General features: G+C 36.4%; 1 protein-coding gene across 5 annotated transcripts in view; it reads right to left on the reverse strand.

The window, feature by feature from the left end:
* LOC100022226 (WD repeat-containing protein 19-like) overlaps positions 1–16834 on the reverse strand; it is a 183417-nt gene that overhangs the window by 78947 nt on the left and 87636 nt on the right. For all 5 annotated transcript variants that reach the window (XR_469031.3, XM_007496551.3, XM_007496549.3 and 2 more), the window contains 2 exons: positions 16520–16603; positions 15740–15886 (listed from right to left, as the gene is read on the reverse strand). Coding sequence is in view for 4 of the 5 variants with exons in the window: in XM_007496551.3 (XP_007496613.1) it covers positions 15740–15886; positions 16520–16603 (231 nt within the window). In the remaining variant the exon portion in view is untranslated. The remainder of the gene's footprint in view (positions 1–15739; positions 15887–16519; positions 16604–16834) is intronic.

Below are 16834 nucleotides of genomic sequence, written 5' to 3' on the forward strand. Positions count from 1 at the left end.
AGACTAGTCATTTGGTAGCAAAAGAATGGCCTGAGTCCTCCATTGCTACACACAAGACTTTTTTAAGATCTAAAGAAAGACATCAACCAGGGTGTATAAATCTTTCATAAAGAATTTTTAAGGGGACATAGATAAGAATCTTGGAGTATGAAAATTTATGGATGAGTTCATGTTCTGTACTAGTGAAAAATGTGCCTATACACTCATGAAATCACAGCTCCTTTTGAAGCAGAACTTTCCATAATAGAAGAAAGGTCTTAAGAAGAGTAAGAAAGAGGCAGGTGAGATGAGTAGGACATGTAGTTTAGGAGTACTATAATTAAACATTAAAAAAAAAAATAAAGGATCCAAGGGGAAAAACATCTGATTTCATATTTTTTCCCTTTTCCCTACCTCATTTTGTATTTCTGAATCTTTTGTTGCAAGTAATTTAGTCACCTCCATTTCCCCACTTTCTTGTTCTTCTTCCTTCCTTAATCTGCATAAAGAACTGAAACAAGCAGCAGACAAGAAACACTTTGGCTGCCTGATATTTCTATCTCACTGAAATCTAGTAGTATTACATCCTATTTAGAAAGAGTTCTATTATCTTTGCTCAAACACAAGCTTTCCCTTGAAAATATCTCTAAATATAACTGAATATATCAGATCTCTACTGTGCAAAAAATATTACATTTCTCCATTGAGGCACTGCCATCTGCAACAATCTTCCTGTATTCTACTTAATATCTTACAAATATGAAACATTAGACAGTACCACTTATATTTCAATATACAATAGTGTAAAAATGGAGATTTGAACCCCGGACTTCAATCCCCAGAAGTCCTTGGCCACTTCCCAGAATGCTTTGTAATCTCACTGAGATCCTCACCTGGGCGAGATCAAAATTTCTACTTAACGGGCTGTAAAAGCCTACTGAGCTCTCTTCCTACTTCCGCTTCCAAGCAGATACGTCTCTCATGATGTAAGTGAAATTGAATGGGCCCTTCGGCCCTCCTAGGCACCTGCTTTCTTACTTGTCCTCTCTTAAATTCTTAATCTTTAATAAACCTCATAAAATATAATACTTCTAGCAGAGAAAAACTAATTTTTACCTGCTACAGTTGTCAAGAAGAAATTAGGAAGATAAAATGCCCTTTTTAAATTGTTAGATTAGGGGGTCGCTGGGTAGCTCAGTGGATTGAGAGCCAGGCCTACAGAAGGGAGGTCCTAGGTTCACATCTGGCCTTAGACACTTCCTAGCTGTGTGACCCTAGGCAAGTCACTTGATCCCCATTTCCTAGCCCTCACCACTCTTCTGCCTTAGAATTAATATACAGTATTGAAGGTAAGGGTTTAAATTATAATAACAAGCTGTTAGATTAATCTTAATTAATTAAATAAATTTAATTTTTAAAATAAATAAATAATAAATAAATTAAATAAATTTTAAAAATAAATTAAATAAAACTTTAAAAGGTCTACTAAAGTTCTACATTTTAAATATGAAATTTCCTATGCATCTTCTCCCATAACAATATACTTATTTCAGCCCAGCAGCAAAAACTAGAAAGAGAAATCCCGTTCAAAATCACCTTAGACAAAATAAAATACCTAGGAATCTATCTCCCGAGACAAACACAGGAACTATATGAACATAACTACAAAACACTTGCCACACAACTAAAACTAGACTTGAGCAAATGGAAAAACATTAACTGCTCATGGATAAGACGAGCCAATATAATAAAAATGACCATCCTACCCAAACTTACCTATCTATTTAGTGCCATACCCATGGAACTCCCAAAATATTTCTTTACTGATTTAGAAAAAAACATAACAAAGTTCATTTGAAATAACAAAAGATCAAGGATATCCAGGGAAATAATGGAAAACAAAAACACAAATGAGGGGGGCCTTGCAGTCCCTGACCTAAAACTATATTACAAAGCAGCAGTCATCAAAACAATTTGGTACTGGCTAAGAGACAGAAAGGAATATCAGTGGAATAGACTGGGGGAAAGCGACCTCAGCAAGACAGTATACGATAAACCCAAAGATCCCAGCTTTTGGGACAAAAACCACTATTCAATAAAAACTTCTGGGAAAATTGGAAGACAGTGTGGGAGAGACTAGGAATAGATCAACACCTCACACCCTACACCAAGATAAATTCAAAATGGGCGAATGACTTAAACATAAAGAAGGAAACCATAAGTAAATTGGGTAAACACAGAATAGTATACATGTCAGACCTTTGGGAGGGGAAAGACTTTAAAACCAAGCAAGACATAGAAAGAATCACAAAATGTAAAATAAATAATTTCGACTACATCAAATTAAAAGGCTTTTGTACAAACAAAACCAATGTAACTAAAATCAGAAGGAAAACAACAAATTGGGAAAAAATCTTCATAAAAACCTCTGACAAAGGTTTAATTACTCAAATTTATAAAGAGCTAAATCAATTGTACAAAAAATCAAGCCATTCCTCAATTGATAAATAGGCAAGGGACATGGATAGGCAGTTTTCAGATAAAGAAATCAAAACTATTAATAAGCACAAGAAGAAGTGTTCTAAATCTCTTATAATCAGAGAGATGCAAATCAAAACAACTCTGAGGTATCACCTCACACCTAGCAGATTGGCTAACATGACAGCAAAGGAAAGTAATGAATGCTGGAGGGGATGTGGCAAAGCAGGGACATTAATTCATTGCTGGTGGAGTTGTGAACTGATCCAACCATTCTGGAGGGCAATTTGGAACTATGCCCAAAGGGCGACAAAAGAATGTCTACCCTTTGATCCAGCCATAGCACTGCTGGGTCTGTACCCCAAAGAGATAATGGACAAAAAGACTTGTACAAAAATATTCATAGCTGCACTCTTTGTGGTGGCCAAAAATTGGAAAACGAGGGGATGCCCATCAATTGGGGAATGGCTGAACAAACTGTGGTATATGTTGGTGATGGAATACTATTGTGCTAAAAGGAATAATAAAGTGGAGGAGTTCCATGGAGACTGGAACAACCTCCAGGAAGTGATGCAGAGCGAGAGGAGCAGAACCAGGAGAACATTGTACACAGAGACTAATACACTGTGGTATAATCGAACGTAATGGACTTCTCCATTAGTGGCGGTGTAATGTCCCTGAACAATCTGCAGAAATCTAGGAGAAAAAACAATATCCATAAGCAGAGGACAAACTGTGGGAGTGGAAACACCGAGGAAAAGCAACTGCCTGACTACAGCGGTTGAGGGGACATGACAGAGGAGAGACTCTAAACAAACACTCTAATGCAAATATTAACAACATGGCAATGGGTTCGAATCAAGAACACATGTGATACCCAGTGGAATCACGCATCGGCTATGGGGGGTGGGGGGGAGGAAAAGAAAATGATCTTTGTCTTTAATGAATAATGCATGGAAACGATTAAATAAAATACTATAAAATTAAAAAAAAACAATATACTTATTTGGGGATTCAACTGAACAAGAATAAAAAGTCCAATTTCATTATGCAAACAGTTAAGATCCTTCACAGTCTGGCTCCTACATACCATCTTTCCAGCCTTACTTCATACTACCTTTTATATATTTTTTGCCACAGTTCAACTAAACTACTTGTAATTTCCCAAATGTAGCTTTCATTTTACTTCCTCTAAAAGAACTAGCAAGGTTGGACTGGAGAATTGGGAATAACTGAGATTAAGTATAGTCTGACATTTACCATACATAGATTAAATGTGATTATTAACATCTGTCTTTGGTCATGCTGTACCCAGGACCTACAATGTCCTCCCTGCCATCTCTACCTGGTGAAATTTTAACTATTCTTCAAAGCCTAGTTCAAATGATGCTTTCTGCATGTAGTATTTCCTGATTCCCAAAGTGGAAATGACCTTTCATCTAAATTCTCAAGTGCTTCTAAGGCCTTGTAGAATGCAAAGCACAGTTCTGGGTGCTGGGCATAGGAGAACAAAAACAACCTAGTTCCTGCCCTCCTGGAGTTGCTATCATCCTACTAAAAAATAAATATTGGTGAGTACTAAAAAGGCCAAGGGGGGGGGGGGGGGAGGAAAGTGTTCTAGGAATTTTTTACAGAAAGCATGAATAACTAAAGGAATCAGAAGTACTCAGAGAGGAAGAAGTGGTTCTTATGCTAAACCTTGAAAGAAGACAAGCTTTCTGAATGACAAAGTTGATGAGATAGTCCATTCTAAGCTTAAATGGTAGGTTAGGAATCAGTAAATCCTGGGTTGAAATTCCACCTAGTAATCTACATGACATAATTTATATAAAGTGATTTGCAAACATCCAAGAATTATAGAAATCAATTAATATTTTTATTATTTCATTCTTATCTTTTTCAGTGGTGTTCCAATAGAAGCAATCCTAGGATAAGTTATTATCCTTCTATTATTCTATTATAATCCATAGGGATTTGGCATCTATTCCTCCATGAAAAATAACAAGCTTCTGATGTATAATTCTAGTTAGCAGTTGTCTAGCCAGGATTCAGTAAGTGTTCAACTTTTATTACCTGCATACTGGTTTCTAGTTTTCCTAGCAATTTTTGTCAAATAAGTGATTTCTTAATGCCCAAAACTGGGGTCTTCAGGTTTAGCAAACACTAGGCTAGATTGCTAAGGTCACTTACCCTGCATATTGTGTATCTGGTCTATTCCATTGATCAACCATTCTATTTCTAGTCACACTACTGACTGCTTTGTCTGGGGGCCTGGAACCTCAGTTTGGGCTTGGACAGGGGCTCAGAGCTTCACTTTGGGCCTACACCTGACAGACTCACTAGACTGCCTTGAGCCAGGGCTTGGGGCCTTCAGGTGTGTGCTAGGGCTGAGAACTTTAAGGGATGGGCTTGATGTGCTTAGGCAGGGCCTTGGGGTCTCAAAGTTAACTTGAGTCCAGATTCAGAACCTGGAATGATAGATGTGGGGGAGAGGAGGTTGTTGCTGGCTTGCACCAGGACCCCTTGGTGTAATTTTGCTATGAGAGTGTGGCCTTGCTATGGGCTGTGCTCCTCTCTCACCCCACCTACCTTTCAAGTTGTTTTCTGCAGGAAAGTTGCTTTATTCTGTCCCCGTTAGTTCTGTCACTTCAATATTCATTTGGAAGTGCTATTTTAAAGTTGGTTTAAGAGGATTCTCAGAGTGGTTCAAGCTTTCCCGGCTTTTACTCTACCATCTTGGCTCTGCCTCCTATTCTAAAGGTTTTTGTTACGGTTCACATATAGTGCAACTCTTCTATTTTGCTGAGACCCAAGTTCAGATAGACAGAAAGGATCACGGGTAGAATTTTAAACCAAATCTATTGCTTCCAGAGACAGTGCTCTTTCTACTGTAAGACATAATTTCTTGGCTAGTCCATTTTATAATTTTTAAAGTACATATTAAGATCAATATTTCATAGTTGTTAATTTCTTTAAAATGTGTTCTCATTCAGCTCTAACTTTAGATTTTCAGCAAATCACTTAACATATCCATTCATAGATTTGTTCTTTTTTTTTTTTAACTCTCAACTTCCATCTTAGAATCAATACACTGTACTGGTTCCAAGGCAGAAGAGCAGCAGGGGATAGGCAATGGAGGTTAAGAGACTTGCCCCAGGTCACACAGCTAAGAAATATCTGAGGTCAGATTTGAATCTACTCCTGGCTCTCAATCCACTAAGCCACTTAGTTGCCACCTCATTCAGAAATTTCTAAATGATATCTTCATGCTCCATGTGTCTATCTTAGATAAGAAAGAAATATTTCTATCACGATCTAGTTGTTATATGTGACCTTCTGGATTCATACTTGATGCCTTTAGTCTCTATTACTCTTTAGCATATATTCAAAAGTTTATACTTAATCAAGTCCAAATGACATTTTCATATCACTGGAGAAAAATTTCATAAGATAAAGTAGCTATCTTAATTTTTTTACAAGACCATATATCTTGATGTCATCCATAAATATCAAATAAGATTTTTTGAGTATACTCCCTCTTTAACTTGGAACCATACTTAATTCTACTTAGGAAAGAGGACAAACAGTCTTTTTAAAACTAGAACCATAGAGCGTAGCCAGGTGACTCAGTGTATTGAGAGTCAGACCCAGAGATGGGAGGTCCTGGGTTCAAATTTGACCTCAGACACTTCCTAGTGTCTTTTTATTTTTTTAATATTTTTTATTCTCTGTCAAAGAGTCAAAGGTTTATGAACCTGGGTGACTAGGAGAATAGTATTCTTTCTCTCTTCATATACATGTGTATATGTTTTCAATATATTTGTAATACATATGGAATTTTGTAAGAAGCTAGGTTTAGGAGAAAAAGTAATGAGTTCAGTTTTAGACATACTGAGTTAGAAGTGTCTGTGGCCATCAAGGTAGTGACATTCAATAGGGACTGTAGTTCATTTACTGGACTACAGTTAAATAAAGACTGCACACATAATTTGGAATTATCTGCATAGCAAGAGTAGTTAAAACTATGAAAGCAAAGAATATAAGGTCTAGGATCAAAGCTTGGAGAATAGAAGTAAAAGAGAAAAAACAGTCAAATAGGTAGGAAGAATGAAAAAAATCTATATTAAAATTATTTGGTTCATATTTTATTTCCCTAATGATATGATAAGAATTCTGAAGATAAGAGGTGGAGTCAAGATGGCAGTGTAGCGGCAGCAAAAGTTCAGAACTCTGAAAACCCTTCCTCACCAATTAAAAACCAAATGCTCCTAGGAGAATGAAAACCAAATCTAACAAAAGGACAGAGCTAAGGAAACCTCCTACTGAACTCAACTTAAAAGGTACACCCCCAAAAAGCCTGAATTTGAGAACCCTCAGGTTTAAGGGGTAGGAAGAAGGAAGGTCCCAGGACCCCTTCCCCACCTACAGTGCTGAGCCTGTAATATTTAAAATAGTTGAGGTTATAAACTGTAGTGATTAAAACAGTGGAAGACTTAAATTGTGGCAGGTAAAAGAATGGATGAGTAAATTGTGACTGCAGAAAATATGTTTTCACTACAGTGTCTTGTTTTTAAATCAATATATAAGGTGGTTGCCAGGGAAATATTCCCAATTATGAAATATACCCAAGTCAACTGGGTTTTATAGAGATTTTAATTAATTAATACAATGAGTAATTAAAGAATGAGAGAGAGAATAAGAAAGGAATAAGTATGAAGGGCCTTAAGCCAACATGGCCTAGACCTGAGTCTTAAGAGAGAGATCAGTCAGTCCTTAATCACTCACCACAAGATCTGTTCAAGCAAGGATTCTAGTGACAGAGAGGCACCAGCTGCAATTCAGACTTCCCAGACTGTCCCAAGAGAGACAATCTCCTCAGAGGGAGTTCCAGCCAGAGTCCTCAAAGGGAGTTCCAGCCAGAGGCTGTCCCAAGAACCTGTTTCCAGAGTTCTCTCCCAACAGCCTCCTTAGAGACTATCTCTTCTTAGGAGACTGTCATCTCCTTATATAGAGAATTTTCTCCTATGTCACCTCCCCACAGTTCTCCCATTTACCAATCACAGTAGACATTTTTCAAAGGACAGACCATTCTTAGTTCACACCTGAGTAGACTAATCTTTTGAGTAATTCACACCTGAGTAGACTAGAATCTCTGAGTAAGTTTTCACCTCTTTGCTCCTTGTAAGTTCACAAGTTACCTGACCTTTATAGGTACTTAGAACCCCTTCGTATTATATCCAAAAATAGGCATGGCTTAAGAACTTTTTGTCTTACTATAAGTATGGGTTTAAGTATCTTTCATTGTTCAGCAAAGAGTTTACAACTTTATCTTCCCCTAAGGCATGCTTAAGTATGGTGAAGTAGAGTTCTCACATTCCTGATCTAAGTAGAGTTCTCACATTCCTGATCTAAGTACCTTCATTGTTTAAAATGGGGAATAGTCTTAACCCAATGTTATGAAATAGGGTCTGGGAATTTTTAAGGTTCACAAGCCTCTAGCAGTGGCTGGAACTTCTGAGCGGTCAAGGACGCTAATCTAGAGGAAGTGCCTTGTGGGCAAAACTGTGCCAGGTTCAAGGATTTGAACACCAATGTTGGGGAGGCAGCTAGAGGAGAACCTTAGAAAAGACAGCCCAATTGCAGGTGAGACATGCCATATTGTGCCCCCTTCCCAAGGTTTTGGCCTCAGGGCACATCCAGCTCTGCAACATCAACTCTACTGGGCTTAATATTATCAAGCCTTCAGAGGGCATGGAAACTCAAGATCCAACACCCCTCTCCCACAGACTGCTCTGAGAGCTTTGCTGACTAAGCTCCAAGGGTGAAGGCTGACAGAAAAGCCCAAACCCACAGATCCACTACATAATGAGAGGAGCAAGACTACAGGCAACTACAGGAGGAAAAGAAGGGACAAATATGAACAAACAACAGAAAAGTAAAAAAGAAATTACAATTGACAGTTTTTATCCAGGCAATGAACAAAGAGCAAATGTAACAGAGGAAGATCAAGGAACACCAAACAAAAACACAGAAACTCTAGCAAATTGGACACAGGCTATGGAAGAACTCAAAAGACAATTCAAAACACATAACACAACTGGGAAAAGAATGTAAAGAGCAAAATAAATCATCTGAAAACAGATAATAGTGTCTTGAAAGCCAAAATTAATCAGCTGGAAAATTAGCCAAAGGAGAAGACAGATGAGGCAAAGAAGATGAAAGATGACCTCCAAAGAAAATCAGACCATAAGAAGGATGACCAAAAAGTCAGGGATGAAATTCAGTCTTTAAAAAATCAGAATACAACAATTAAAAGCAAGAGACTTCACAAGGCAGCAGGAAATTATAAAACAAAATCAAAAGAATGAAAAAATTGAGGAAAATATGAAACACCTCATCCACAAAACAGAAGATTTAGAAAATCGGTCCAGGAGAGACAACTTAAGAATCATTAGTCTACCGGAAGACCATGACAAATGAAAAAGTCTGGACATCATCCTACAGGAAATTATCCAAGAAAACTGCCCCAAAATTCTAGAACAAGAGGGAAAAGTAGAGATTGAAAGAATCCACAGATCATCTCCTGTACTTAATCCCTGACTGACAACACCCAGGAATGTTATACCAAATTCAAGAACTACCGGAACAAGAGAAAAATATTATAAGCTGCTAAGAAGAAGTCATTCAGATACCATGGAATCACAGTGAGAATAACACAAGATCTGGCTGCATCTACACTGAAGGGCCAAAAGACATAAAATATGTTTATTCCAGAAAGCAAGGGAACTAGGTCTACATCAAGAATCATCTATCCTACAAAACTGACTATATTCTTACAGGGGAGAGTATAGTCATTTAATAAAATAGAAGAATTCTAAACATTCGTGAAGAAAAGACCAGACCTGAACAGAAAATTTGATGCCCAAACACAGAACTCAAGAGAATCATCAAAAGGTAATTAAGGTGGGAATAAAAAAAAAAGTTTTTTAAAGGACCCAATAAGTTAAAAGGATATGTATACCTACAAGAAAAGAGGATATTGGTATCTCTTAAAAATTGTTATTATCACCTGGGTAGCTAGAAGAATTATACTTAGTTGGAACAGTGACAAACTGTATAGGATGAAATACCAAGAAATAAATATGTATGTAAACATATGTATGCATATAAAAATATAATATATAGATGTATATATATATATATATATATATATACACAACTAGATTTTAAAAAGAGGTTAATACTAAAAGAAATGGGAAAACAATCAAAATGGAGTAAATTTATATGTCACAAAGAAGCTCATGGAAGGAGGGGGGAGAACATCAATACACTGGAAGGGTAAAGAGGTTGGAGATAGGAAATACTCAATTCTTACATGCATTGAAATTGACTCAAACAGGGAAAAACAATCATCAAATACATTGGGGCAGAGAATTGATTTGCACCCTATAGGGAAGTAGAAGGGTAACAAATGGACTGATTAAGAGGGAAGCAATACAAGGGAGGGAAAGGGCCGAGGGGTAGTTTAAAAAGACTATAAAGAAAATAAGAGGGGAATAAGAAGGAGGGGGTAGAAAGGGAAGTAAAATAAGGGTGGGAATAAGGGGGACTAATTAAAAACAAAACACTGGTGTAGAAGGAAATAGTGAAAGAAGAAAGGGTAGGACTAGGAGTGGATATCAAAATGCTGGGGTATACATAGCTGGTAATCATAACTCTGAATGTGAATGAACTCACTCATAAAATGCAAGCAAATATCAAAGTGGATTAGAAACCAAAACCCTACCATATGCTGTCTACAAGAAACACACACACAAGGAAGGTAGACACATATAGGGTAAAAGCAAGCAGATGGAGCCAAATCTATTGGGAATCAACTGAGAAAAAGAAGGCAGGTGTCACAATCATAATATCTGACAAAGTCAAAATAAAAATAAATCTAGTCAAAAGAGATAGGGAAGGTAATTACATCCTGAATAAAAGGCAGTATAGACAATGAGAAAATATCAGTACTCAACATGTATACACCAAGTGGCATAGCATCCAAATTTCTAAAGGAGCAACTAGTGGAGCTTAAGGATGAAATAGATAGAAAAATTATACTAGTGGGAGACCTGAAACTTCCTCTATCAGAAGTAGATAAATCAAACAAAAAAATAAATAAGAAAGAGGTTAGAGAAGTAAATGAAATCTTTAGAAAAATTAGAGTTAGTAGATAAGTGGAGAAAAATAAATAGGGACAAAAAGGAATAAACCTTTTCAGCAGCACATGGTACATTCACAAAGACTGACGATGTACTAGAGCATAAAAAACATTGCAAACAAGTGCAAAAGAGCAGAAATAATAAATGCAACCTTCTCAGATCAAAATGCAATGAAAATAATAATTAGTATGGGTACATGGAGAGATAAATCAAAAATTAATTTGAAATTAAACAACACAATTCTCCAAAATCGGTTAGTTAATGAACAAATCATAGAAACAATTAATAATTTCATTGAAGAAAATGACAATGATGAGATATCCTTTCAAAATCTATGGGATCCACCAAAGCAGTATGTAGGGAGGAAGTTATATCCTTGAGTTCATATATTAACAAATTAGGGAGGGCAGAGGTCAATGAATTGGACATTCAAATCAAAAAACTTTAAAGTGAACAAATTAAAAATTCCCAGATGAAAACCAAATTAGAGATCCTAAAAATTAAAGGAGAAATTAATAAAATTGAAAGTGAAAGAACTATTGAATTACTGAATTAGACTAGAAGCTGTTATTTTGAAAAAATAAACAAAATAGACAAAGTACTGGTCAATCTAATTTTAAAAAAGGAAAGAAGAAAACCAAATTAATAGTATCATAGATGAAAAGGGAGACCTCACCTCTAATGAAGAAGAAATTAAAGCAATCATTAAAAACTATTTTGCCCAATTGTATGGCAATAAATATGGCAATCTAGGTGATATGGATGAATATTTACAAAAAATATAAGTTGCCTAGATTAACAGAAAAAATAGAATAGTTAAATAATCATGTATCACAAAAAATAAACTGAACAAGCCATCGAAGAACTCCCTAAGAAAAAATCCCCAGGGCCTGATGGATTCACAAATGAATTCTATCAAATATTCAAAGAACAACTAATCCCTATATTATACAAACTATTTGATAAAATAAGCAAAGAAGGAGTTCTACCAAATTCCTTTTACAACACAAATATGGTACTGATTCCAAAGCCAGGTAGGTCAAAAACAGAGAAAGAAAACTATACCAATATCCTTAATGAACATAGAAGTAAAAATCTTAAATATAATACTAGCAAAAAGACTCCAGCAAGTGATCACAAGGGTTATTCACTATGACCAGGTTGGATTCATACCAGGAATACAAGGATGGATCAATATTAGGAAAACCATCCACATATAATTGACCACATCAACAAGCAAACCAACAAAAATCACATGATTATCTCAATAGATGCAGAAAAAGCCTTTGACAAAATACAACACCCATTCCTACTGAAAACACTAGAAAGCATAGGAATAGAAGGGCCTTTCCTAAAAATAATAAACAGTATATATTTAAACCATCAGCAAACATCATCTGCAATGGGGATAAACTAGAAGCCTTCCCAATAAGATCAGGAGTAAACAAGGATGCCCATTATCAACTCTATTATTTAACATTGTACTAGAAATACTAGCTGTAGCGATTACAGAAGAAAAAGAAATTGAAGGTATTAAATTAGGCAATGAGGAGACCGAACTATCACTCTTTGCAGATAATATGATGGTCTACTTTTAAAGAGTCCTAGAGAATCAACCAAAAAGCTAGTCAAAATAATCAACAACTCTAGCAAAGTTGCAGGATACATAATAAACCCACATAAGTCATCAGCATTTCTATATATCTCCAACACATCTCAGCAGCAAGAATTAGAAAGAGAAATTCCATTTAAAATCACCCTAGGGGGCACCTGGGTAGCTCAGTGGATTGAGAGCCAGGCCTAGAGATGGGAGGTCCTAGGTTCAAATATGACCTCAGACACTGCCCAGCTGTGTGACCCTGGGCAAATCACTTGACCCCCAATGCCTAGCCCTTACCACTCTTCTGCCTTGGAGCCAATACACAGTATTGACCCCAAGATGGAAGGTAAGGGTTTTAAAAAAATAAAATAAAATAAGATAAAATAAAATAAAATCACCCTAGACAATATAAAATACTTAGGAATCTATCTGCCAAGACAAACACAGGAACTATATGAACACAACTACAAAACACTCTCCACACAATTAAAACTAGATCTAAACAATTGGAAAAACATTGATTGCTCATGGGTAGGACGAGCCAACATAATAAAAATGAAAATCCTACCCAAATTATTTTACTTATTCAGTGCCATACCCATTGAACTAACAAAAATCTTTTTTACTGAATTAGAAAAAACCATAACAAAGTTCATTTGGAAGAACAAAAGATCAAGGATATCCAGGGAAATCATGAAAAAAAAAATGAGAAGGAAGGAGGCCTTGCAGTCCCAGATCTCAAACTATACTATAAAGCAGTGGTTATCAAAACAATTTGGTACTGGCGAAAAGACAGAGAAGAGGACCAGTGGAATAGACTTGGGGTAAGTGACCTCAGCAAGACAGTAGATGATAAGCCCAAAGATCCCAGCTTTTAGAACCAAAATCCACCATTTGATAAAAACTGCTGGGAAAATTGGAAGACATTATGGGAGAGATTAGGTTTGGATCAACATCTCATACCCTACACCAAGATAAACTCAGAATGGGTGAAATTTATAAAAAGCTAAACCAATTGTACAAAAAAATCAAGCCATTCTCCAATTGATAAATGGGCAAGGGACATGAATAGGTGATTTTCAGTTAAAGAAATCAAAACTATTAATAAGCACATGAAAAAGTGTTCTAAATCTCTTATAATCAGAGAGATGCAAATCAAAATAACTCAAGTATCACCTCACACCTAACAGATTGGCTAACATGACAGGAAAGGAAAGTAATGAATACTGGAGGGGATGTGGCAATGTGGGGACAATAATTCATTGCTGGTGGAGTTGTGAATTGATCCAACCATTCTGGAGAGCAATTTGGAACTATGCCCAAAGGGCGATAAAAGACTATCTGCCCTTTGATCCAGCCATAGCACTGCTGGGTTTGTTCCCCAAAGAGATAATAAGGAAAAAGATATGTACAAAAATATTCATAGTTCTGCTCTTTGTGGTGGCAAAAAATTGGAAAATGAGGGGATGCCCTTCAATTGGGGAATGGCTGAACAAATTGTGGTATATGTTGGTGATGGAATACTATTGTGCTAAAAAGAATAATGAACTGGAGGAATTCCATGGAGACTGGAACAACCTCCAGGAAGTGATGCAGAGTGAAAAGAACCAGGAAAACATTGTACACAGAGACTAATACACTGTGGTACAATCAAATGTAATAGACTTCTCCATTAGTGGCAATACAGTGATCCTGAACAACTCGGAGAAGGAACGCTATGCACATTCAGAGGTAAAATTGTGGGAATAGAAACACAGAAGAAAAACAACTGCTTGATTACATGGGTTGAGGGAATATGAATGGGGATGTAGACTCTAAATGGTCATCCTAGTGCAAACTTCAACAATATGGATATAGGTTCTGATAAAGGAAACATGTAAAACCCAGTGGAATTACATATCAGCTATGGGAAAGGGTGGTGTGGTGGGGAAGGAGGAATAGATTATGATTCTTATAACCAAGGAATAATGTTCTAAACTGACTAAATAAAATTTAAAAAAAGAAAGAATTCTGAAGATAAGAGCTAAGCCTTTTTAATCTGTTTTTCTTAACTAGTGTCTTGTTAATCTTATAATGTCAACAATCTGCAGGGATCTAAAAAACACTATCCACAAACAGAGGATAAACTGTGGGAGTAAAAACACCGATGAAAAGCAACTGCTTGACTACAGGGGTGGAGGGGATATGACTGAGGAGAGACTCTAAATGAACACTCTAATGCAAATACCAACAACAGGGTTTGAGTCAAGAATACATGTGATAACCAGTGGAATCGTGCCTCGGCTATGGGAGAAGGAAAGGTGGGAGGGGTGGGGGGGAGGGGAGGAAAAGAAAATGATCTTTGTTTCCAGTGAATAATGTTTGGAAATGACCAAATAAAATAATGTTTAAAATTTTAAAAAAAAATCTTATAATGTCAATGCAAGGGGAGGGGGGGGGGAATTGATTCCCTTTTGACTGGCAAAAAGAACAGATTTCCTTTGCATAAATATTTTAATGAAATAAAAGACTATAAATCAAGATAAGTTTCCAATCTATATCAGTAAAGGAATTCTATAATAGGAATTCCTGCATACTGTTAAAATCACAAATCTAGAACATTTCCTTCCCTACCTAATACATACGATGATCAAGAAGATGAATATTCACTTTGTATTTAGCCTTATGTTGAGAGGGTTGAAATAATCTGAGGCTGGAGTCTTTGAGAGTAAAGATAGACTGCACAGGCATAAGAAATTCAAAGAACAATACTGTCATGATGGGCGATGTTTTAGTAAAACTGAGAAAGCCTTCCCTTTCGGTTGAAGTTCAAATATCATTCAAGGTCTCCAAGGGATAGAATGAGCGAAGTTCTACAATGTTATGCTATTCTTTCTTCCTCTAAATAGTTTAGGGAGAAGTGAGAAGCATAGCCCAGCGATATCTCTCCTTCCCCAGCTCTTCCATTTTGGGGTGCTACGTAGATCCAAATTCTCTAAACCTGTGTTGGCGAAGACATGGCATGTGTGCCCTGGCATCATGGAGGGAGCTGCTCCCCTAACTCTTTCCACTGGACCTGGGGACATTGTTCACATTCCCCATCCCTCTGTCTGGCCGGGCAATGTGAGCATTTCCTTCCTCTGCTGTCTGGGGTAATGAGGGGGCTCACAGGCAGCTTGAAGATGCAATTTGGGCATGACATCTCTAAAAGACTCCCCAACACTGCTCTAAAGTCTCTACCCCTGTATCACAGGATCATTGAATCACAGACCTAGAGTTAGAAGGGATTTCAGAGGTCAACTAGTCCAGCCCCCTCATTTTAGAGATAAGGAAACTGAGGCCCAGAGGGATAAAATAAACCCACCTCATTTTTAGATTATAAGGGCCAATTGGAGAATTTTAAGACTACTATGAGATTCTGAATATAAGTCTCAGTTTACTCCCTGGTAAGTACTATACACACTTTTACTACAAGAAGTTATAACAACTGTTATATTACCTGGCTACCATTTTAGCTCCCTCAAGAGACTGGGTTTCCCTTACAACACTAACAGCTTTTTCAGGATTACCAAGGTGATCCAAATATATACGTATTACATTATCCCATTGCTTGGCATTTCTATAAGCCACAACAGCTTCTTTATATCTGAAATAAAGAATAGGCATGTCTTAAATTGCATATTTTAAAGAACTAGAGTCCTTTTTTACTTATATCCCCAACATTACTGTTCTAATTTCCCCATTCCCTTTAGTCACCATAATTTTTACCCTCTTTCCATTTATCTCTTCTTTCCCTACTCATTTGCTATTCATTTGCTGTACTTTCCTTTTTATTCTCCTCGTGGTGAGTTCTTAGCAAAAGACAACTGGGCAGGACATCAAACATCATTACCATTCCTCCAGAAGAGAAAAAGATATGGCCACTAGAGGTTACATCACCACATCACTGCACACCACCTTAAGTTCTTTAGGGGGGCTCCAAATAAGTAATTCAAAAAGAATTAAATCTCAGACTAAGGATTACATTCAAAGTGTTAACTAAACTAAAAGATTATTAACTTCAGCCTATATCTAGCTTCTAATGCAAACAATATAAAACCTAAATAGTATACTTTTAAGTGGTGTCATAAACTATTTTAAAATACTATTTAGATAAACCAATTGGCAGAAAAGTAGATATTTATCTTTCCGTCAAAATTAAATTTGATTTAAATAATGTTTAATGTGTTTCCTTGTTAGAATTTTACTAAAATTAAGATATTTGTTTTCTGATACTTACCTTCCATCTGCTTCCTTAGATTTGGCATACTGTAGGTGAACCTTTGGAGAAGATACATGAGGAAGTAGCTCACCAACTTTTGCCCTAGAAAACAGGAATTAATAAATTGTCCTAAATCTAAACTAAAAATTTTGCTTTTATATTTTTCTCAAACCTTTCAGCCACAAACTAATGTGAAACTATTATTAAACATATATTACTGTATATAAAAATGTCTTCAGAAAAATCTTGCAGAGTCTGAATGCAGAACAAAGCATACTATTTTTCACTTTATTTTCTGAGGATTTTTAATGAGTCTTCTTCCACAATATGATC

The sequence above is a fragment of the Monodelphis domestica genome, chromosome 6 (genome assembly GCF_027887165.1).
Source record: "Monodelphis domestica isolate mMonDom1 chromosome 6, mMonDom1.pri, whole genome shotgun sequence".
NCBI classification, from domain to species: Eukaryota; Metazoa; Chordata; class Mammalia; order Didelphimorphia; family Didelphidae; genus Monodelphis; species Monodelphis domestica.